This window comes from Leptodactylus fuscus, chromosome 6, assembly GCF_031893055.1.
Source record: "Leptodactylus fuscus isolate aLepFus1 chromosome 6, aLepFus1.hap2, whole genome shotgun sequence".
In the NCBI taxonomy this organism is placed as follows: domain Eukaryota; kingdom Metazoa; phylum Chordata; class Amphibia; order Anura; family Leptodactylidae; genus Leptodactylus; species Leptodactylus fuscus.
In genome coordinates, this window is record NC_134270.1 from 150,013,493 (window position 1) to 150,036,598 (window position 23,106).

Consider the following 23,106-nt stretch of genomic DNA (forward strand, 5'->3'; position numbering starts at 1 on the left):
GATATGCCAATGTGAAGGTCGCAGAACACCCGGTAGACCGACTGGCAAAAGAGGCCAATTTCCGTTGGTGAGCAGACAATGATGTGTGAACTGAGAACAGTTAAAAAATCCAGGTGGCGCGCTCCTCAAGGACTCGGATTGAAATTTCAATACTACTCATTAGCGGTAATAGTGATGTGTAGGCAAAGAACCCAACGACGTACAAGCACATAATGCAGTGTATTATCAAAAATAACTCGGATAGGTTGGAGACGTATCTTATCGAAATCTATTAGAAATAAATATGGAGGATGTGATAGGATCGTGTACCTACCTCAATGTAGTAAGTCATATAGAGACTGGGTCTATGTAAATATCCTGAGCGCTTGTACCGGCGTCATACCTATAGCAGGGGTTACAAAAGCTGAAAAAAAAAAATGAAACTACACGCGTGCGTATTGTGAATATGCGCATCGAAGAGGAGTCTATGAGAAAGGAAACAGCGCATGCGCACTGGGAATGTGTGCCGCCCGTGGTGTAATAAGTATGTAAGATGGCGCATGCGTGGTACACACATACTCTAGTCTCAAAGAGTTACTAATTTGGAATGGAAATGCTGTGGCATATGGATGGTGGCGGTAATTTGGGGGAGATTCATGACAGGGAGGAGAGTAAAATGGATTGAGGAAGGATGGTTGTGATAGGTGTGACAAACCCATGATGGGGGAGTTCAACTAACAATTTCAGTAACCTCATTTAGGCTAAGGCCCCACTTTGCTTTTTTTTGTTGCGGTTTTTTGAGCCAAAGTGAGAAGTGGATTGAGCGGAAGGTAAGAGCATGAGAGCTTCCTATATATTTCCCATTCCTTTTGTAGCCATTCCTCGCAACAAATTCTGCACCCCCAAAAAAAAGCAACGTGAGGCTTTAGCCTTAAACAGTTTGGGCACAAGGTAGCATAGTCCTGAAAGATGAGAACTCGCTGTTATGAAAGTGTTTTGCGTGTCTTGAGACTCCATGTTTTAAATAACCCCTGCGTGCATTTGATCTGTGATTGTAGGTGAGACGGAAGTGCGGTGCGGCCTACATGTTGTCGCTTGCAGTTACATTCTATTACTAGGTAAACAACAAATTCAGACTCACAATCTAAATGTCGGTTTATTTTAAACGTTTCATCAGCGCGGTTACTTTGAAATACGCGGTGGTGTTACATATAGAGGGACAACATTTACATCTCTTTTTTCCACATTTGAATCCGTTAAATAGGATTTGAGGAACACAGAGTCCGAATGATGTTGAGTTTCTTCTTTTACAAGATGTTCGAAATTGAAGAAGAGTTCACTTGATCTTTGTGACGAGATGTTGGCGTTCCAGGAGATTGGATATCTTCACCTCTACTTAGGTATTGGGTTAGGAGATTTTCTCGTTGCGCAGTCTCCCTTTGCAGTAATCCAGGTTAGCGGGATGGTGGAGAGGTAGATGGCTCCAAGGTGCTAAAGCAGTCCTTCTGGTGTCCAGATAGCGGGTATCTTGCGTCTACAAGATCCCTCTATTTAGACACAAAACCTTCTGGGAAAACAAAGGTGAATATAACGTTGTATCAGGAGGATAAAAAAAAGAGGTAGCATGCGCTTTTTTTATGGAACCGTATCAATGGTTTCTTCTGTGAATTTCCGATTCGATCCTCCAGATCTCAACGGTATCCACACTTCCCATCGATATGGGGATAAAGTGTGTATAAGTCGGCAATGGCAGATTTGTTAATGTGAGGGTCGCAGAACACCCAGTAGACCGACTGGCAACAGAGTTTGTCGAATTAAATGGGCACCTTAGTTGCATTCTATTGCCCATTACTTGTGCCCCCTAGTGGGTGGTCATTGTTCCCACTAAGCTGTATATTTTGTACCTGTGAAAAGTTTCATCCCTTTTGCAATTGGAGGGTAAGAGCCAGTGCGGAGCTCCCTCGCAAGAGGAACTGAATCCCTTTATGAAGGTCTTTGGAGTCCATTGGTTGCCACCGGTGTCCATTGTGGAACAGCAGACAGAAACCACACCACCATGCTCGCGCTCTCTCCGTATGCCTCTGGCTGCGACCTTTGACGTTTCAATCAAAAAAATTCCCCCGACTACAACATGCCCACTATTATTACTACCCAAACTACATAGGACTGTAATGTTAGTTAGGATATGTTTTCTCACCACTGGCGCCAGAGTCAGTAGACGTTGGACTGTGTTGTCTGCTTAGGTGTTCGCTTCCTTTCCTGAGCTCGGAGGATTCACTGTAACGTCTCTTCCAGTAATTCAGCTCATCCCTGTCCACCTCTTGACACCGGCGCAGTACCGCCATAGAGCGCTTTGTCTTCTCCACCATCTCCATAATGCAATTCAAGGCCTATCCAAAAGTAACCGAAGCAAAAATATTTAATTTACCTTCTTGAACACTAGAGGGCGCTGTCTACAACCTCTGTGACTATAGCGGTGTGCGTATTAAAAAGAAAAAACGGAAAGAAATTGTGCCAAGTTTAGTTGTTACCTAATTAAAGGGAGTGTAAACTACACACAAATCACCTTAAACAAGGTTTACATAGACAGAGAACACAGTTTATAACATATCACTTATTAAAATGGATTAGCCCTGGGCAACAAGGATGCAGATACACATTTACCAATTCCCATACAACACTGTCCTTTGGTATATAAATAATACTGTCAGATAATGCCTCCTTATCAAAAATTCCCAACAAAACAATATTCACTGTACAAATACCACCATATGATACCTAAATATGATCCCTGGTGGTCTAGGGTGGACTAGTTTACACTTTCAGGTTGCCCCTGGCTGTCTAAGTCATAGAGGTCCTGAGCAATCATCCAAGTTTGTCCATTATTTTACTATGGTTATTGAAAGAGAAATAATTTATGTTGTTTTTTATGCAATTTTCTGACGTTTTACTCTTAGGCTCTCCTTCAGACATCCATAATGCATTATCATTTTAAAACCCATATTACTGTGGGTCAAATGGCCCCAAACTTACATCACCATTGATCACTGTGCAGCGCTAGTTCAAAGTTAGTAAGGGATTTGTTAGGTGATTCCTCAGGCAAGCCCGACAGGAGTGGAGGGGTAGGGAGTAAGCGCGCACACCAAAGTATGATCGAGATTTGTGGCCTTAAAAGGAACCAGAACCCAACATATCAACCCGCCATGCAGATACATAGGTTAATGTCACCAGAACCCAGCCCTGCAGATAGATAGGTTAGGGGCACCAGAACCAGCATATCACCCAACCCTGCAGATATATAGGTTAGGGGCACCAGAACCAGCATATCAGCCCAGCCCTGCAGATAGATAGGTTAGGGGCACCAGAACCAGCATATCAGCCCAGCCCTGCAGATATATAGGTTAGGGGCACCAGAACCAGCATATCACCCAACCCTGCAGATATATAGGTTAGGGGCACCAGAACCAGCATATCACCCCAGCCCTGCAGATATATAGGTTAGGGGCACCAGAACCAGCATATCAGCCCAGCCCTGCAGATAGATAGGTTAGGGGCACCAGAACCAGCATATCAGCCCAGCCCTGCAGATAGATAGGTTAGGGGCACCAGAACCAGCATATCAGCCCAGCCCTGCAGATATATAGGTTAGGGGCACCAGAACCAGCATATCACCCCAGCCCTGCAGATAGATAGGTTAGGGGCACCAGAACCAGCATATCAGCCCAGCCCTGCAGATATATAGGTTAGGGGCACCAGAACCAGCATATCACCCAACCCTGCAGATATATAGGTTAGGGGCACCAGAACCAGCATATCAGCCCAGCCCTGCAGATATATAGGTTAGGGGCACCAGAACCAGCATATCACCCCAGCCCTGCAGATATATAGGTTAGGGGCACCAGAACCGGCATATCACCCCAGCCCTGCAGATAGATAGGTTAGGGGCACTAGACCCCAGTATATCAACCCAGCCCTGCAGATAGATAGGTTAGGGTCATCTAAATCATGCAGTGAATCGCTCCCTCTGTCTCCAAAGAGACTACCTTCATTGCTCCAAAGAGATCATTTGCATATTGAAAAGAACAGCAATGGAGGCAACAATTCACAAGAGGAAAACCTTGTATGATTCAGGAGACCCTAACCTATCTATCTGTGAGAACTGGGGTGATATGCTTGGTTCTGGTGATCCTAACCTATCTGTGGAGCTGGGTTGATATGTTGGTCTGGTGACTTTAATAAAGCACATAATTGTGGCACGTAATGGACATCTGAATGCGGCCTTAGTAGTCGAAGCTCTTAAGTTCAGCCAGAAATTTGTAATAGGTGGCCTTACATGATCCAGATGTTTCCATTCCTCTGCCCATTCTCTCTCCGTCAACCGGTGATCTACAAGTTCCTCTTGGTAGCCATTGTTTACGCTGCCATTGATCCCTACAGAAAGATCAATAAGGTCACATTATAATCTGCAGCAATACTAGATCACACTCTCATGGCAGACCTATGAAGGACATGTAGTACTTACCTGCTGTCACAGCATGGTGGCGCTCTCTTCCATCCCTGCAATCTACAATCTTGCCCAATGGCTCTCTGTACAATTGCGACCCTGGCATATCGTCCAATGTATAGTGCTGCAGAGGTGGAGGAGTGGGGTGAAACTGGCTGGAAGGGTTTAAGAGGGGCAAAGAAAGAGCTGGGCTGTGTCGGGGGGCTGGACTGATGGTGCACACCCTCTTGACTGGTGGCTCTGGGGGTAAAGGCTCTCTTTCAAAGCCATTGTCTTCTCTCCTACAAATAAGACAAGAACGTATTGGCAAAATCCTTTGACTTGCAAGCCTCAGATGTCATGGTGTACATTTTATTAACCTTTACCTGTCTGGGCTATGTCTTTTTCCACTCCCATTGACTTCCATAAGCAGCTCGGAGGAGTCAGAAGGAGAAGACGTGTTGGTATTGAGGAGGATGTGCTCATGTTGCGCCAAGTACTGTGAAGGAGTTTGCTTGGCAGCACGCGCACAGTGCAGCAACTCCCTCTGGAGAAGAGGCAAGTTGGCCTGGAAATAAAATCCACATCCAGATTAAAGTTAACCCACTAAACAAATTACCATTCAGCACAGATTAGCAGAGGATGTAGCTACAATGTTCACCTTGAGGAAGGGGATGACAAATGGTCGGAGTGGGAAGTTGGTGGCCTCCTGGAGCTTGCAGTGAAATTCTTCTATGGTCACAGTGGAATTCTGTAGAATATACGAGAGGTTAAAAATCACCATACACAGCAAAAAAAAAAAGACATTGGATGAGATTTCAGGTCAGACCTCAGACCTGTAATGGATCTCAATGGTTTCCTATTATCTATTAATGCCCACACAGCGGTTTTCATGGTTGCCGCTTGTTTCTACATTACTACTATCCGATGGACTGAACAATATGGGGGAGGAGGTCATGGTGCTAGATTTATTTCGTAGATATTCTAGTCTTTGCCTACAGCAGTGGTCTACAACTTGTGGTTCTTCCAAGGCTGCAAAACTACAACTCCAAGCATGCTCAAAGATCTAGATTCGTAGCAGGAGCAGAACCTCAACCACATTGGGCCAATGGTTTCAACTTGTGGATCTTCTGCTGCTTTGAAACCACAACTCCTAGCATGCACCAGGTTGTAGTTTTGTTGCAGCAGAAGAACCACAAGTTGAAGGAATCACCTTGGGCCAGTGGTTTCCAATCACTGTACAAGCATTGACATTACAAAGATCTGAAGATGGCAGTAAAGACAACTTACCACCAGAGCAAGGACAAGGGTTCGGACCTTCTCCCCTATTTCTGGAGAGATATCATTTCCAAACTGCTGTAATGTGGTGAGGAACCTCTTTAGTTTGCTCAGCTGCCTTACTCCACATGTGGCAGGGAGCTGCTGGTTGGCTAGTGATGAAGAAGAAGAAGATGAAGGACCATTACTGGAGCGCTGCGGTGGAGAAGGAGCGCCATTCAAAGATGGTGGTGAATGGTTCATTCCATTAGAAACTGCAATGTAATGAAAAATAAATTCATTTAGCATAATAAAAGACAAGCATTAATCACGTTGCATCAAGATGGACATGTACAGGACCAAGTGCCAAGGTCTAGACTGGAAGTGACTAGGACATGTGGGCGCAGAGGGCACAAAGTGCCAGACAGAGAAATAAACATAGAGCTAAAAAAAAAACCTGAAGGCTTCGAGCGAAAGGAAGGTTGCCAAGAACTGAGTAAATCATATACTATTTATTTCAAGTCTATACATTATGCAATAACGTCAGGCTATAGGATTGTAGGGTCAACTAACATTGTCCGACCTAGTATGACTAGGAGGCAAATATTAAAATCACTCCATAGATCGTATTTGAAAACCATCTAAATTAAGCATCTGCCTGCGGGCATAATATCCACCCAATGGGCCTACATCTGGGTGCAGTAGTGTCCAACAATAGGGTGTTGCCTCAGTGTACTTAGTGTTACTTGACACCCATGTTGACATTGGGATTACTAGGAAGACTTCACCATCTACCAAAAAAACACGGAAAGAATACATCTGGTTGTATTTGCGCTCCAGCAGTCAATTTGTTACGACTGGCATTTCCTACACCAGTTTGTTAAGAGGCTCCTGTGAAGGAACGGAAATCTGGAATTCTGCACCAGTCAGGAATTGGCATAGATTTCCTATATAAGAACCCATACACATGAACATATGCTAGCCGTGTTTTTCACCGATGGTACAATGACCCATTATTTTATATGGACCCATGCACACATATGTATTTTCACAGCCCGTGCAAGGGTCTATGAGCCTGGGGCAAACGTAGGCTTACCCTATGCCTGTCCATTTTGGGATCAATGATGGTTATGAATGGAGCCATGTTAGGCACATGGATATCACCTATGTGCTGCCCGTGCTTTTAAGCCATAAACCCAGCACATGCACATCTCAGATGTATGTAGCCCAAATCAGTTTTCTGGCGTGAGTTACAATACTATGTCGGCCGGCCAAGTCATTCTTGCTCAGCCCTGTTCCGCTCACATTCGGAGAATTGAGGATGTAGTGCATCTCCCATCGACATCAGAAAACTTTGGTGGGTTGATAAATTCCACCCAAGATTTCTCATTTAATGTAGGATCTGCTACTACCTTCTGATAAATACTGGATATTGATATGTGCCACTGAGGATCATACTTTATCACTACAGTCCCACAGAGGGACAGTGGACATGTAGGATCAGAGCTCAGTTCAGGAGGACCACATCCTCATGGGCAATGTGGACCATGTGCAGGACTCACTAGGACTTTGCTACATTAAAAATCAGGGAGGACTAAGCAAAGGGTAATGAGAACCTTCTCTCCTATGAAGATAGAGACCTTTAGGTCTTCATATAAATAGGAGAAAAGTTGACCAAGCCCCACAATATTGATGGCTATTCAAGGTGTTTGGGCACATGGAGGATTTTGAGGTCTTCCACCTCAAGTTCCTCTTCAAATACTGGCTCAGTGGGAAGTTTTGCATGCAGATTCGCATTAGATACAATGGGGGGGGGGGGCTTATCAGCTTTAGCCTTATGTGCAATTTCCAGGCACGAACAGCCAGGATGTTTCCCATAATTATTATGGCATGTTCATGTTCCACTCAATAAGCAATAAGTATAGGGGTGCAGAGACTTCGGTTGTACTCATCCAGTAGTGTCTTAGGACAGCTGGTTCCACTGACACAAGACTACAGAGATTTATTTAGGTGGCCCTCTGTCAGAACTTGCATTAAGTTACACCTCTGCCAGGTTAGGTGTGGACTTTATACATCTCCTGATATCCCAGATAAATTTCAGGGAACAACACTGGTGTCCATCAAAGCAACTGGTGAGGTCTAGTGGATCCATAGGACACAATCAACAGTCTGCATCACAATACACCACAATGTAGATGCAAACAAAAATTTAAAAAAAAAAACTTCATTCTGTTAGGTATGTTGGAGTTACAAGTCACAATCTGAGGGAGTTGCTTTAATACTGTACAGATCTAATGTAAACACGTCCGTCCATTCACAGCATTAGAAAAGACAGCTGGTTCAGCAAGCAGGTCTCTGCACCTTTGTCAGGATCATACTTCCCCAGATATCGTACGAAAAACTTCAATTCATAACTTATATATGGGCAGAGTTCACTGGCTCAGTGATAACGGTTAGGTCAGAATACAATATTTGGGACCCTACGGATTGCCAGAATGGGCCACCACATCTCCTAAACTGAATTGAGAGAGTTTCAGTGAAGTGATGGCCAAGTGTGCCCATCACGCCATACTAAGTCTATGGCACTGTGCTTGGCTCTTTGGATGACGCTGTGGTGGAGCGTTATTCCTTATCACTGGAAAATTCCTCCTAGTCACTGCATTTCAAGTAGGGTCAACGGGGTGCCCTATTCAGGTGATCGGTGGAGACCCCATGACTGGACCATCGAAGATCTAGTAGTTATCACCTATCCAATGGATAGGTGATAAGTGTTCCTGTCTGGAATATGAATATTAAAGATGAGCCTATATTCCAGGGGTCGGCAACCCCTGGCACGCGTGCCAAGACTGGCACGCGAGGCATACTTTGCTGGCACGGCAGCCAGCCTGAGACTTCACACTAAAATTGAGAGAGAGAGCGTCCTTTCAGTGCTCTGTAGAGCTGCGGTGTAGGACACGCCCCCTTCTCTCACTGCCCACCAATCAGAGGGAAGCCTCACTGCACAGGATAAGGGCTCCCTGGACCTGCTGCTACACGTAAGGAAGCAAAGTGAAAGTAAAAACACCAGGTACGTGTGTTACTAACTATTCTCATTAATGTCAGGCATTTGGTTTTATTAATTTAGTTTTAGTAACTCCATGTACCTCACATTAATAGCAGTTAACCCCATCATGTCCCTCACATTAACCCCTGTGTGGCTCACATAAGGGTTACTAACATGTGAGACATATGGAGGTACTAATAAAGGACCTATACATAAATAAAATTTGGTGGAGGTTCCATCATGCTTTGGGGCTGTGTGGCCAATGCCGGCATCGGGAATCTTGTTAAAGTTGAGGGTCGCATGGATTCCACTCAGTATCAGCAGATTCTTGAGAATAATGTTCAAGAATCAGTGACGAAGTTGAAGTTACGCCGGGGATGGATATTTCAGCAAGACAATGATCCAAAACACCGCTCCAAATCCTCAGGCATTCATGCAGAGGAACAATTACAATGTTCTGGAATGGCCATCCCAGTCCCCAGACCTGAATATCATTGAACATCTGTGGGATGATTTGAAGCGGGCTGTCCATGCTCGGCGACCATCTAACTTAACTGAACTTGAATTGTTTGTCCAAAATACCTTTATCCAGGATCCAGGAACTGATTAAAAGCTACAGGAAGCGACTAGAGGCTGTTATCTTTGCAAAAGGAGGATCTACTAAATATTAATGTCACTTTTCTGTTGAGGTGCCCATACTTTTGCACCGGTCAAATTTTGGTTTAATGCATATTGCGCATTTTCTGTTAGTACAATAAACCTCATTTCAATCCTGAAATATTACTGTGTCCATCAGTTATTAGATATATCAAACTGAAATGGCTGTTGCAAACACCAAAATATTTAGAACTAAAAATGATTAAGATTAATAGGGGTGCCCAAACTTTTTCATAGGACTGTATAATGAAGATGTTCACTTATTACCGCCATATGTCTCACATATCAGTGTCCCTTATGTAAAGCACACAGGGGGTTAATGTGAGGGACATGATGGGGTTAACTGCTATTAATATGAGGCACATTGAGTTGTAACCTGCAATGCACATGACCAGACTCTTTATCTACAACTGTGGATAAAAGTACAGACCTATATATTTCAAATGACCCATATATACAGCCATTCTTTTTGTGGCTGTGTATCTGGGCCAAATTGAAGAACTGAAAACTATGGAGCAGGTCCTATATGTGCCCTATACATCCCCTATATCTGTCCTATACATCCCCTATATCTGTCCTATACATCCCCTATATCTGTCCTATACATCCCCTATATCTGTCCTATGCATCCCCTATATCTGTAGTATACATCCCCTATATCTGTCTGTATTTGCAGCCCTGTCAATTCATTTCTAATGTATAGGTCAGTAAAAACCACATGCGTGCCATTTGTATGCAGGAGGCACAAGGCTGAGGCCCCACGTTGCAGAAATGCAGCATTTTTGTTGCAGATTTTGATGCGATTTATTTCAACCAAAGCTAAAAATGGCTACAGAAGGAATGGGAAATATATAGGAAGCTTCTTATACGTTTCCCTTCTGCTCAATCCACTCCTGGCTTAGGCTCAGAAAAACACAGCAAAATATGTAACAAAAAAAGCTGTGTTCCCTGTGCCTCAGCCTTAGGCTAAAGCCCCACGTTGCAGAAACAGCTTTTTTTCGTTGCAGATTTTGCTGGGGGTTTTTTTGAGCCGAAGCCAGGAGTAGATTGAGCAGGAGGGAGACATATAAGAAGCTTCCTATATATTTTCCGTTCCTTTTCTAGCCATTCTTGGCTTTGACAGAAAGAAAAACGCAGCCAAATCTGCAATAAAAAAAGCTGCATTTTTGTAATGTGGGGCCTCAGCCTTAGTGTGATTCTATTGGGTGGTGACACTGTAACTAGATGCAATTATAGCCAAATCCAGTTCCTGGGCACCAGTGCGGCCACTTTGTTGAAAGTGTGACACCCATTAATTCCTGGCTGGGGTTTTGCTGTTACTGCACCGCCAGGAACTAAAAGTGACAAATTAATCTGCGTTTCACTTAGGGAGCGTTCACACTACCGTTGGTGTCCGACAGCTAGTGTCCACTGCTAATGTCTGTTCAAAATCTTGTGCGGATATTAGTATCGGACACTAGCTGTGTCTGTGACATTTTGCATTGATTTAAATGGACATCGTGTGCGTTCGTTTACTGTTCATGGGTGTCCTTAAGTGTCCGTTCCCAAAGATGGCCGACTTTTCAAGCGGACAGAAAAACCTACATGTCAGGTTTTGCTGTCCGCTTGAAAAGTCGGACATCTTTGTGAACGGACAGTTAAGGACAGGCACGGACAGTAAAAGAACGCGCCAGGTGTCTGTTTAAATCAATTCAAAATGTCATGGACACAGCTAGTGTCCGATACTAATATCCGCACAAGATTCTGAACGGACATTAGCAGCGGACACTAGCTGTCGGACACCGACGGTAGTGTGAACGCTCCCTTACAGAATACTGACGTTACTAACAGCCGAGGACTGGATGGAGCATACAGGTACATTGTGTGTCACCACTCTACAGGTATGACCTCACTCTGCTCCCAGTCACATACATTACCACTAATTGTGGGTTACGCATGTCCTTACATTGCTTCTAAAGGAAAAGAACATGTGTATCCAGGCAAATAGTGGTAAGCGCATGTGGCTGGGAGCGCAGTATGACAGCACCCCTATGTTGTGGTTTGTGCTATATGACTTTAGTGTAGGTGTCGTCAGCTTTACAATTATTGCCCGGCACTCCGAGGACCTCATCTTTGATTTTTTAATTTAAATCGGCACGCCGAACAGAAAAGGTTGCCTACCCCTGCTATATTCTATAGTAAATTGCCAGAAAACAGTTACATAAAGAATATACAGCATTTCAGCTAGGCCCTATAGTATCCACTTATAGAATAAAATACACTACCCTGGATTATATACGTACACAGGGCTGAAAAGCAGAAGAGAAGTTCACATAAACCGTACATGCAGGTAAATACAATGTGGTCTACCCCCCACCACCACCACGAGAAGGAGTTTACATGGTGCAGTAGCCAAACACGGGCACTGCTGTCCCATACAACTCCAAAACATGAAGCTCCAGGGCTCCAATGCAAAATATCCAATGGGATCTCCACTTAGCATGCGCCATATATAATATTGGAGTCTTCTTCTGTCGTAGAGAGGGATTTGGGCCTCTGAGGCTCCAGAGCCTGGTAGTAATTGCTGCGTCTGTACCCACTAAAGCTTCATCCCTGTTGACAAGATGGGGTGATTGGAATCCCCAAATTTGGCAATCAGTTGGGTTCCAGTGGTTGGATGGAAATGAAGAGTTTCCCAGACAAGTATTGGTAGAGAACGTAGAAAGTAATTGTTGCCCAGCAGAAGTCTTAAAGAGCTATAAAAGCTACCATATTGACTGCCTACATGAAAGGTATACAACTAAAGTTAGGGTAAAATACCCTTTCACGATCAGACAATTGGCTGAAGATCATACAGTATATGAAGTGGACAAACTATGTTCTATACAACCATAATATAAACGATCATGATACATACGTGATGAGGGTGGAAAGGACACAGGCCGCGGACCACTTGGGTTCACAGGTGGCAAAGGAGCCATGGTAGGAGGTGAGGATCGAGAATGAATCTTCACTTCCATGGGAGACCCAGGCATTGAAGGCACCCTCTTGTCTCCAGGGACTACAAATTAAACACGGCAAAGTATAAGTACAGATATCCCATGAATACCATAGGTTTATATGCAACCAACCAAATTGTTTAGACAAACATGTATATATACAGGCACTATAAAGTGTGGTTTTACCAGGAGACCCAACCTCCAATTTCTGGGTGTGATGGCCCCTTACCACACCCAATCCAAGGAAACCAGTTACAACCATACTATGGATCTAATGAATCAAGACTGATGGATCCATCAACAGCAGCTTGTTCCTTAGAAGAAACAGATATCTATACATTCACTGTAATTATTAAGATATAAGAGGAGATTTTAAGAAAGAGTAATAAGTACATACAGGATTATTAGCGACTATAAATGGCCGTACAGATTCAGTAGGTGTCGGATGACCCCAGCAGTTTTCCCTAACTATCCTATATATTTTACACACACGAGATTAGATAGATAGCAATACGCCTACACGAATAACACTGAATTAAAAGACATGAAATAAAAAAAAATTTCTAGCTCCGACTTTCCCAGAATTCTCTCTGTGTTTTTCCCTGAGCGCAGTGGTAAAACCACTTTCCATCTGTTTCCCGTTTCTGCCAGGCGGAGGTTTTCCTCCGATATTAACCTCTATAGCACCAAACAGAAGATAGAGTGGCAGAATTACTATATACCCCCATATAAGACAGTATAGTCTATGTGCAGAGGCGGACAGCACTCTTCATATACAACTCTTGTGTATAACATGCCGTATTATCCACCATGTCTAGTGAATCCTGATAAGGTTACGATCGGAGTCGGATAGTTAAGAAATTCCGGACTTTTTGTAAAGAGCTATTAATACCAGTCACAGACGGGATCTACTGGAAATGTTTTTGGAATATCAGATCGGGAGATGACAGATATGTTGCCTCCTGTGGTCACAACTTTTTATGGACTTGCTGATAATAGGATGATATCAGCAAATGGAGATTAGATAGGGGATTGTTCAAAGGCGGCCTATACGTTTAGATGAATGGCCACCATTTAATGTGTATGGTGCTGTATGGAATCCCTCCGGACAGATATTGGGAAAATAAAGGTTGGGCATGTTGGATTTCAACATGCCCAATCCTTTTGGTCTCTCTCTCTGTCCTAAAAGAGAGAGAGAGAGAAGCCGGCCACCAGAGGTTTAAGGGTCTATGTATCATAGATAACAATTGCTCCCAACATATACATACAATTTTGACTTGGTCAAGAGTACATATGTGTTGATATAAGGAGATAAGCTGTCACTAGGGGTGTCTGGCAGCAACTTATCTCTCCGAAGTACAAAAGGATAGAGGATAGGCTGATCCTTGTGTTGGAGGAAAATTAGGACACTACCAAACACAATAGATGGCGGTCCGTTCCCGCTGAAACTCCATGCATATGGCCAGTTTGACTCCCTAAGTCTACGTGACCTAGCCTAATGCATGTGTATGGGAGGAATAGCCAAAAGCCATCCTATGATACATGGTTGACTTTACATGGCCCACAGCTATTCCTCACAACCTAATGGGGAATTACTTCCCAATGGGAATCAGGTCTTATCGGTCTCAAGGGGGACCATGGAGACACCATCATAGACCTTAGATGGTTGTCCGGTCTCACTGAAGTCTGTAGGTTTGGCCTCCCTTTTATCTGTGTACAGTTGCATTGTCTCAATCTATTAGCAACCATTGGGTATCTGACAAGTGGACTATTGAGCCACATTACCTCGCCCCATGGCTTCCATTGTAGAAAGTAGATACATGCAGCACTTGCACTGTATATCCTAGGGAAGGACTAATTGACACCAACCTCCAGATCAACCTCTCGTCCCCCTCCTCCACATATCTGTCATACACCGAAGTCAAGGACAACAGCTGATGCCAGTCACCTGCAGCCATAGGGGAGGCAATGCTAATTTCCATCTGGAACAATGGAAACCGGCTGCGACTGGGATTCTGGGTAACACAGGCTGCACCTGGTGTCGGTAGCAGGAGGGGGGTTGGGACACATGCTGGGAGGACTGATGCACATCTGTCACTGTACAATACAAAGTACTACTTTCCCTGTCTCCTTAGTGCCCTGTAGAGAAGTCTCAGATTGCCCCCATATGCAAAAGGTTGGGCAACCAGTCCTTGAGTTGACCTTTGCTGTCAAGTTAAAATCCTCTTATGTATGCGGGAAATCTGGGTGACCACCATGTATCCAGCTCACTCAAGGATCATTACCCAGCTTTTCTAGATACCTGAATGACTTATGTGCCCTTCTATGCAGAAACTATTTTCTTGCTCCCATACAAGATCAGTGTTACTCAAGGATTTCAATGCAGAAAATCCGCTAGCATTAGCATAAGAAATTCTCTACATCTTCTGCACATTTTTTCCATGCGGAAAAACATTTTTTAAATCCACATTGTCAATTTCTTTTCTTTTTTTTTCTGCTCCAAAATCTGCATGTCCATGTACGAAAAACTGCGCCAAAATCCTTGCCAGTTACCAGGCACATGCAGATTACAACACAGATTTTCTGCATGTAAATCCTGATTGTGTACATGTACCCTAGCCTGGTGAACAGTCATAGTTATCTGTGGGAACCATAATGGTGCAGATACGGGGTATTAATGTTTTTTTAATATACGTGCAGGAGTGTAGTTTTACTCAATGTCTGGACCAGGGGTAGGGAACCTTCAGCACGCCAGCTGCTGTGAAACTACAACTCCCATCATGCTCCATTCACTTCCAAGAACAGCAGAGCAAGTATGCATGCTGGGAGTTGTAGTTTTGCAACAGCTGGAGAGCCGTACGTTCCCTAACCCTGGTCTAGACTCTTGCTTTCTTGCCCTTTCATTATGACAGTAAGAGCGGCCTCCACAAGAATGGCAATTGTACCTAATGTGGCATTATACTGTAGGGGGGCACTAATGTGGCATTATACTGTGTAGAGGGCATCAATGTGGCATTATACTGTGTAGAGGGCACCAATGAGTCATTATACTGTAGGGGTGCACTAATGTGGCATTATACTGTGTGGAGGGCACTAATGTGGCATTATACTGTGTAGAGGGCACCAATGTGGCATTATACTGTGTAGAGGGCACCAATGAGTCATTATACTGTAGGGGTGCACTAATGTGGCATTATACTGTGTGGAGGGCACTAATGTGGCATTATACTGTGTGGAGGGCACTAATGTGGCATTATACTGTGTGGGGGCAATAATGTGGCATTATACTGTGTGGAGGGCACTAATGTGGCATTATACTGTGTGGAGGGCACTAATGTGGCATTATACTGTGTGGAGGGCACTAATGTGGCATTATACTGTGTGGGGGCAATAATGTGGCATTATACTGTAGGGGGGCACTAATATGGCATTAAACTGTGTGGAGGGCACTAATGTGGCATTATACTGTGTAGAGGGCACCAAGGTGTCATTATACTGTGTAGAGGGCACCAATGTGGCATTATACTGTGTAGAGGGCACCAATGTGGCATTATACTGTAGGGGTGCACTAATGTGGCATTATACTGTGTGGAGGGCACCAATGAGTCATTATACTGTAGGGCGGGGCACTAATGTGGCATTATACTGTGTGGAGGGCACTAATGTGGCATTATACTGTGTGGAGGGCACCAAGGTGTCATTATACTGTGTAGAGGGCACCAATGTGGCATTATACTGTGTGGAGGGCACTAATGTTGCATTATACTGTGTGGAGGGCACCAATGAGTCATTATACTGTAGGGGGGGCACTAATGTGGCATTATACTGTGTAGAGGGTACCAAGGTGTCATTATACTGTGTAGAGGGCACCAATGTGGCATTATACTGTGTGGAGGGCACTAATGTGGCATTATACTGTGTGGAGGGCACCAATGAGTCATTATACTGTAGGGGGGGCACTAATGTGGCATTATACTGTGGGGGGGCACTAATGTGGCATTATACTGTGTGGGGGTCACCAGTGTGGCATTATACTGTGTGGGGTGGTGTAAAGGCACCAATAGCTCATTACAACATGAGGAGGCCACTACTGGAGCATTGTACTCTGCGTGTGTGGGTGGTTGGCGGGGGGGTGTACTAGTGTCCCATTAGTGCCCCCCACAGACCATGTAAAGCTCCTTAGTGCCCCATACACACTATAATTTCACACTAGTGCCCTCACACTGTATAATACCACCTTATTCCCCTACACAGTATAATGCCATGTTAGTGCCTCCAGACAGTATCATGCTCACCAAATACTATAAACCTCCTTAGTGCCCCTTCACTGGAGACATTGACCCTTCCACTCCATTTGACCGCCATGGAGGATTAAATTAATATGATTTTTTCCCCACTATTGTTTCCTTATCAAAGCGTGGTACGTCTTATAGTTCACCACATCTTGTTCGAAAAAAATACCTTAACCACTTGAACCTGTTCAGCTCGGATCTTCACTTGGTGGTGGACCCTGGTCAGTGGACCTTTACTAAAAGTAGTTGAGTATCCCTGCTTTAGGTTAAGTTCACACATTGGAAAGTGAACAGAGATTTGAGACAACGTCCGTTCCAGAATCCTCTCCACCCCTTTGGCTTTTCCTGGTCGATAGGTCTCAGGTGAAGGGGCCTAATAAGCGGAGGGTCTTGCGATGTGGGTTCTGTGACTGAATCAGCTGCAAAATCTGGGGCTAGATCAAGGAGACTTATTTTTTCAGCGTCCTGCTTCAATCTCTACAGCGGGAGGCAGATTCAGGACAGAATTTAGCACTTTTTTGGGCCTCCATGTGCACTTACCCGTAGGGGTGCATAGGCAGGACCTGGTTCTTGAAAGATCTAAAGGTCTCTCCATTACATAATATTATTATTAGGGAGTTCAAGACATTTGTAACAAGAATTCAGAATAAATAAACAAACTCCAAATCAAATTTACACAGAGGTCTACACAAAAATGGCCGCAGGACAAAGACTACTGGTCCATGCTTGGACCTTCTGGTCAACCAAAATCTTTTCTTCTACATAAAGATAATAAAATTTTGGTGTAACTGCATCTAGCACCAATATCAAATATGGTCCTTCAGGGTGTATGGATAGGGGTCCTAGTGGTCCTTGACTTAGGCCTTATTCATACGTCACCATTTTAGTTAGTAATTCGCATTCGCCAAAACCAGAAGGCGGCCAAAAACAGAGACCAGGTGCATATCCTTCCATTATCCCTTATCTCTGTATAGACACCATTCATGGCTTTGGCTCATGCAAATCACTGATGTGTGTAGGCACAAACGGATTTGTGAGGTTATGAATCCCATAACATACATACAAACACACTAATATATATATATATATATATATATATATATATATATATATATATATATATATATATTTGCTGGGGGGGGACCCCCAAATTTTTCAGCTATAAATGTATTATGTAGTGAAGCGAGAGGCGAAAGTAAAGGGTTAATATTAGTCTTTGTTCCGTTTTACCAGGTTCTGCGTAGAGTTTTACTTTAAGGATAGATATATAGAATATTTCTGCTATATACCAGTACATATATACTACACTGTAGCTGTATACATATATACTAGTTACAAGTTCCAAGGCCATCTCCAAATAAGAACATAAAGCAAGGACATCCCGTTATCCATCACAGCACGGAGCAGGATAGAAGAGATTATCATTGATCCGAGCAAATAGAAAACCAATTACATCTAAAAATCTCCGTTTAATACGCCGGATTTCACCGCCATAACCAAAGCCGTTAACAAGACGTGCTCTTAAATACGCAACACTTTTTATTATCATGGATGTCTTAAGGCTCGCCATTAACCCTCCCGGCAACGTCTTAAGAAGAAAAAAAAATCTCTGCAGTAGGGATAAGATTATTGATCCATAGTCAAGGACATAGGGAGGTAGCAGAGGGGAGTGCGCTGAAATGCGAGCGACTTACCGTCTGGGATCTGCGGGCGTGGAATTTTAAATAGGATATTTTCTTGGGTTGAGTTGAGTGGGATACCCCTCCGCCCCTGCGTGTGTTTAACACATCTGTGATTCCTCAGTGTGTTGGAAGAAGCAGGACTGTTCTGGCGCAGATGGACTGCAGATGTGTTGTCAAACTGAATTATCCCCCCCCCCCTTCTGCCAGGGAGAGCGAGCGAGACACCCCCTCCTGTCTATATCTGCCTGGCGCTCACTCTCTCTCCAGCTCTGTTACTAGGGCTTTCTGCATTTCTATGTCACTAGATATACACCTACCGCTGGCTCAGAGCCAATAGGACTGGAAGTCCTTACTATACGCAGGGCTTGTTCATGGCTGGGTGCACCAGCGGGCACATTTCCTGGCCGAGAGCGTCGCACAATGGGGTGGCGGAGAGAAGGCCACAATTCGCTGCTACTAAACCCAGCAGCACATTGCAGACGAAGGGAAAATATTATACTCATCCTCTTAGATTCAACTATACATTTTTATTTTTCACCAAAATTTTTGGTTCCATTACAATTTTTTAATACAATGGGGAAAATTTCTCAAACTTTTATGCCAACTCTCCGGTGTAAAAAAAAAATGTTGCAAACCCAAGACTTGGGATTTTTTTTTGATTGCCATTTGTAATACGTTCCTGTATTATGAACATGGCGAGGGCATCATCATTCATGCCAGTTTATACCAACACAGACCGAATTCTATGACCTGCATAGACTTCAATTTAGTCACATCCTAGAACAAGCCGGTCTGGATAAATGTGCTGTTTAGTACTGGCAGTTGTATTAAAATGGGACAATAGGTTCAGTTTGCACCCCAATTACCAGTGTTGGCCAAAATCTTGCCAACCAGGGTGTAATGATAGACTGTGCACCCAGGCCTTAGTGCCCGAGAAGCCTAAACCAGAGCTATAGGTAGAATTTCTCATCTACCAGGGCAAAGGCAACACCCCTCATGCCCCGGTTGCCCCTCCAAGCTCCGATATTGCCTAAACCATAACTTTGCTACATAAGAAGAGACCCATATTAGAAATAAGACATGTTCAGTACAGATTTTGCATTGAGGGCCCATAAGTTTCAAGTTACCAAAAACTATGGTCCCCTAACTCCATTATAAACATGGACGCTCTGCTTGAACTGGGCAAACATGTTGACTTTGATAGGTCAGAGTTCCAGATATCCTGGTAAAGGAACCTGAATGCCAAAATTGCTCCAATTCACAGTATATATATATATATATATATATATATATATATATATATATGTCCATCTTCAGATAGATGCACCATTCTCATGGGCATTGCATCTTACATGGGCGAAGACTAAAGTAACATATGTCTTTATGTACACTGACTTGTCGGCCCGCAGGTTATTAACCCTTCATAAGCTTTTATAGAAAGTAAAATACGCAGGACTAAAATAACTAAAGAATACTTCAACTTGTGTAACCTTCTCGTGCGAGACCCCACACCGCAGATGTTGTGCTCAAGGTTTATACAATCCCAATTCCAAGAATTTTATTAACTTGGTCCTAAAAACCAAGATACTTTGCATCAAAGTGCCACAGTTATCCAGCTATTGGAAATGTCTCCGGCCCAGGATGAAGGCGTCTGTAATCTTTAAAGAGCCGCTGACAGCTATAACCCATTACCACCAGCTTGCAGGTTTGGCTTGATTGAACATGCATGTTGTTTCAATTGAGGAGGGGGGGAGATAGCAGATGTCAGGCACCTCTGGAACCTGTCAGGTCCTTGCCATTAAAATGTCAGTGGCTCCTCACCAGCTCCATAGTAATGTAATGCAGGGGGCTCATTCCTGGCCCACTAGAGGGCAGTGATCCCAGGGGTGGCAAACGGAAGACAGGCAAGAGGAGGACCACACCATGAAAGTTGTATGACAGGGAGTACGCGCCAACTAGATGAGAAGTCAGGGCAGAAGCATGTCAAGTTCCCAAAGATGGGGTAACAGAATGGAGCCCTAACCCTGCAAATGGGGCCCAAGTACAGCAGTGGTGGAGCCAAGCCTAACAGCAGGATACGAATGACCATGCAGGAGCAGGTGCCCATCTTGGGAGCTGATGAGTGAACCCAAGTTGTGCACCGTTCCCATTTTCATATTCTCCGTGAAGGAGAGGGAGGCTCCCCTTACACAGGTCTGTCGTTCGAAGACGTAAGATTCACTACTGTTCTGCTGAGTCTTATTCTGTTTGTTAATCTGCTAATCCGCAATAGAGCCTGTAAGATTTCAACATGCCCAATCCTTTGTTGAAGAAGACGAGGAGTCCCTACTAGAGGCTTATTCCCTTCTTCCCAAAACATCCATCAAGAAGAGATGTGTACAGGAGCTAAATTCTAATCTTAAAAGGGGTTATATGGTCGCGAGAAGTTTTAAACAAGTAACTCCTAATTGATGATTATTGGGGGTCGGACCAATGAGTGCATTGCACCCCAGTTTGAACGGGGAAGCTGGTCGGAAATACACGCCAAAAATCCATTCATATCAACAGGAACTGCCAAAGACAGTCGAAATACAGCGCTCAATATCTACAGCAGTTCTTATTGAGAAGGACGTAGGGAATATAGGGTACAAAATATTGTTTGTACTTACACTTGTGATCACACAACCCCTTTAATACCCCAATTTGGTGCAATTTCTCCTGAAGTCATTCCTGTATCTTGAACATAACCCGCAGACCTTATTTTACCCTTCAGTAACCACATATGAGACCCTCACAGCTGCAATCCTTTTAGGATATATAAATAACAAAAAAAAACCTACATCCATGGACATTGGATATATACAAAAATCCCCATGGAAGTATCTCATGTCCATGGAGGAGAGCATGTAAACAAACACTGCTCTCCCCTCCCCCCAAGCCCACATCCCTACTCATTATAATTTTTTAGCAGATGTTTTTGCTGCAGTTTCGGTCAAAACGGCCACGGTTGTGCTGCATTTACCAAAATTTCCGCCAAAAATATTATAGCAAATGCTCCCTAAGAACTTGCACAAGCATACGCAATATACAATGCGTTCTGGCAAATCTACAAGTTGTAAAGTCCCATAGAACGGTTGATCCAGGGTCCAAATTTGGCGTTGGGAAATTTTTTCCCTTGACATGGGGCAATTGGCATCAAGCTCATGGGGGGTTTTTTTGCCTTCCTAGAGCGAGACTGTAGGAGTTTAGGTTGGACTTGACGGGCCTGTGTGTTCTTCCAAACTCGTCTATGTTTTTGTAGACGTTTAGGTCTCTCGATGGTCATTTGCACATTGGAGGATTATCATTACCTTGCAGATTTATAGAAAACCCCATTCTGCTTCACAGTCCCTTTACTTATATTTATTGCAATATAGTTATTGTGCGTCTTCTAATGTCATCTGTTATTTCACTTTCGCCATGGATAAAGCACAGATGGAATTGAGATCCAGCGTCTGATTTCTACGATATGCTGCTAAAAGGTTCCCATGACCACAGATCCTACAACCATTAATTGTTCCCCCCTTAGAAGGGAGCAGAGAGTGAGGTTTTGCTTGCATTCCAGAGGACCGGCCTGCGGCTCCAGGATGTCTGATGGAGAGGAGCTGCTCCCAGCTATTCATTTCACAAGGAAGTCAGCCACCCACCTCCCTTACACAGCATGTCATTACTACATAGCCCCAGGGGCAGAGGTGGACCATACCATGTGTGCACTGTGTATGGGGTCAGCATGGACATCCTACTTGTTTATAGACTCTAAAGCAAAACAAATGTTATTTCACCAGACGAAACCCAAATTCTGTTGAGAAATTTTTTACGCCACCGCTGCAAGACTAAGAACGGATAAATATTTAATAAGGAGAATAACAAATTTCAGTAGCCGTCTTAGAATTTCTTCAACGGAGTGATGAACATTAGAGATGAGCGAACAGTAAAATGTTCGAGATTCAATATTCGTTTCGAGTAGCCCCTCAATATTCGACTACTCGAATCGAATATGGAACCCTATTATAGTCTATGGGGGGAAAATGCTCGTTTCAGGGGTAGGCAACGTTCGATCAAATTATACTTAAAGTCCACGAGTGAGGGTCGGGCTGGATCCTCCGAGAAGTCTTCTCCTTGCAGCGTCCCCGCGGCATCTTCCGGCTCTGAAATCACTCTGCCAGGCATCGGGCCTGGGCAGAGCCAACTGCGCATGTCCGCACTACAAGCGGACATGCGCAGTCGGCTCTGCCCAGGCCCAATGCTTGGCAGAGTGAATTCAGAGCCGGAAGACACCGCGGGGACGCTGCACGGAGAAGACTTCTAAAGGTAGGAGAAGAACCAGCGTTGATTGGCCGACTGTATAGCATTCGGCCAATCAATGCTGGTTCTGCATCGAACTTTTCCATTCGAATAGCGAGTGGTACTCGATCGAGTACGAGTATTTCGAATACCGTAGTATTCGATCGAACACCTACTCGATCGAGTACTACTCGCTCATCTCTAATGAACATCAGAATACAGATAGATGAAAAATTTGTCTATGGGTGAACAAAATGTTTTGTAAGTAAATATAGATATTGTTCGGTCCTTTGTCACACCATTGGCTTTAAGACGTCACATTGAAACTATGGGCCAGTCGGCAAGCACCATGGTAAAAAAGCAGATAATGAGAAGTCCATCTTGTAAAACTACCAAGTTGAGCCAGAAGAAGGCCAAAAACAACCCCATGAGA

General features: G+C 44.0%; 1 protein-coding gene across 4 annotated transcripts in view; it reads right to left on the bottom strand.

The window, feature by feature from the left end:
* CBFA2T2 (CBFA2/RUNX1 partner transcriptional co-repressor 2) overlaps nucleotides 1-23,106 on the bottom strand; it is a 39,904-nt gene that overhangs the window by 6,702 nt on the left and 10,096 nt on the right. For 3 of the 4 annotated variants that reach the window (XM_075277556.1, XM_075277557.1, XM_075277555.1), the window contains exons 2-8: nucleotides 12,316-12,459; nucleotides 5,753-5,994; nucleotides 5,124-5,213; nucleotides 4,849-5,030; nucleotides 4,502-4,764; nucleotides 4,313-4,410; nucleotides 2,177-2,369 (exon numbers count right to left, since the gene is read on the bottom strand). In XM_075277556.1, the coding sequence (XP_075133657.1) occupies nucleotides 2,177-2,369; nucleotides 4,313-4,410; nucleotides 4,502-4,764; nucleotides 4,849-5,030; nucleotides 5,124-5,213; nucleotides 5,753-5,994; nucleotides 12,316-12,459 (1,212 nt within the window). The remainder of the gene's footprint in view (nucleotides 1-2,176; nucleotides 2,370-4,312; nucleotides 4,411-4,501; nucleotides 4,765-4,848; nucleotides 5,031-5,123; nucleotides 5,214-5,752; nucleotides 5,995-12,315; nucleotides 12,460-23,106) is intronic. The other variant, XM_075277558.1, reaches the window with a different exon arrangement.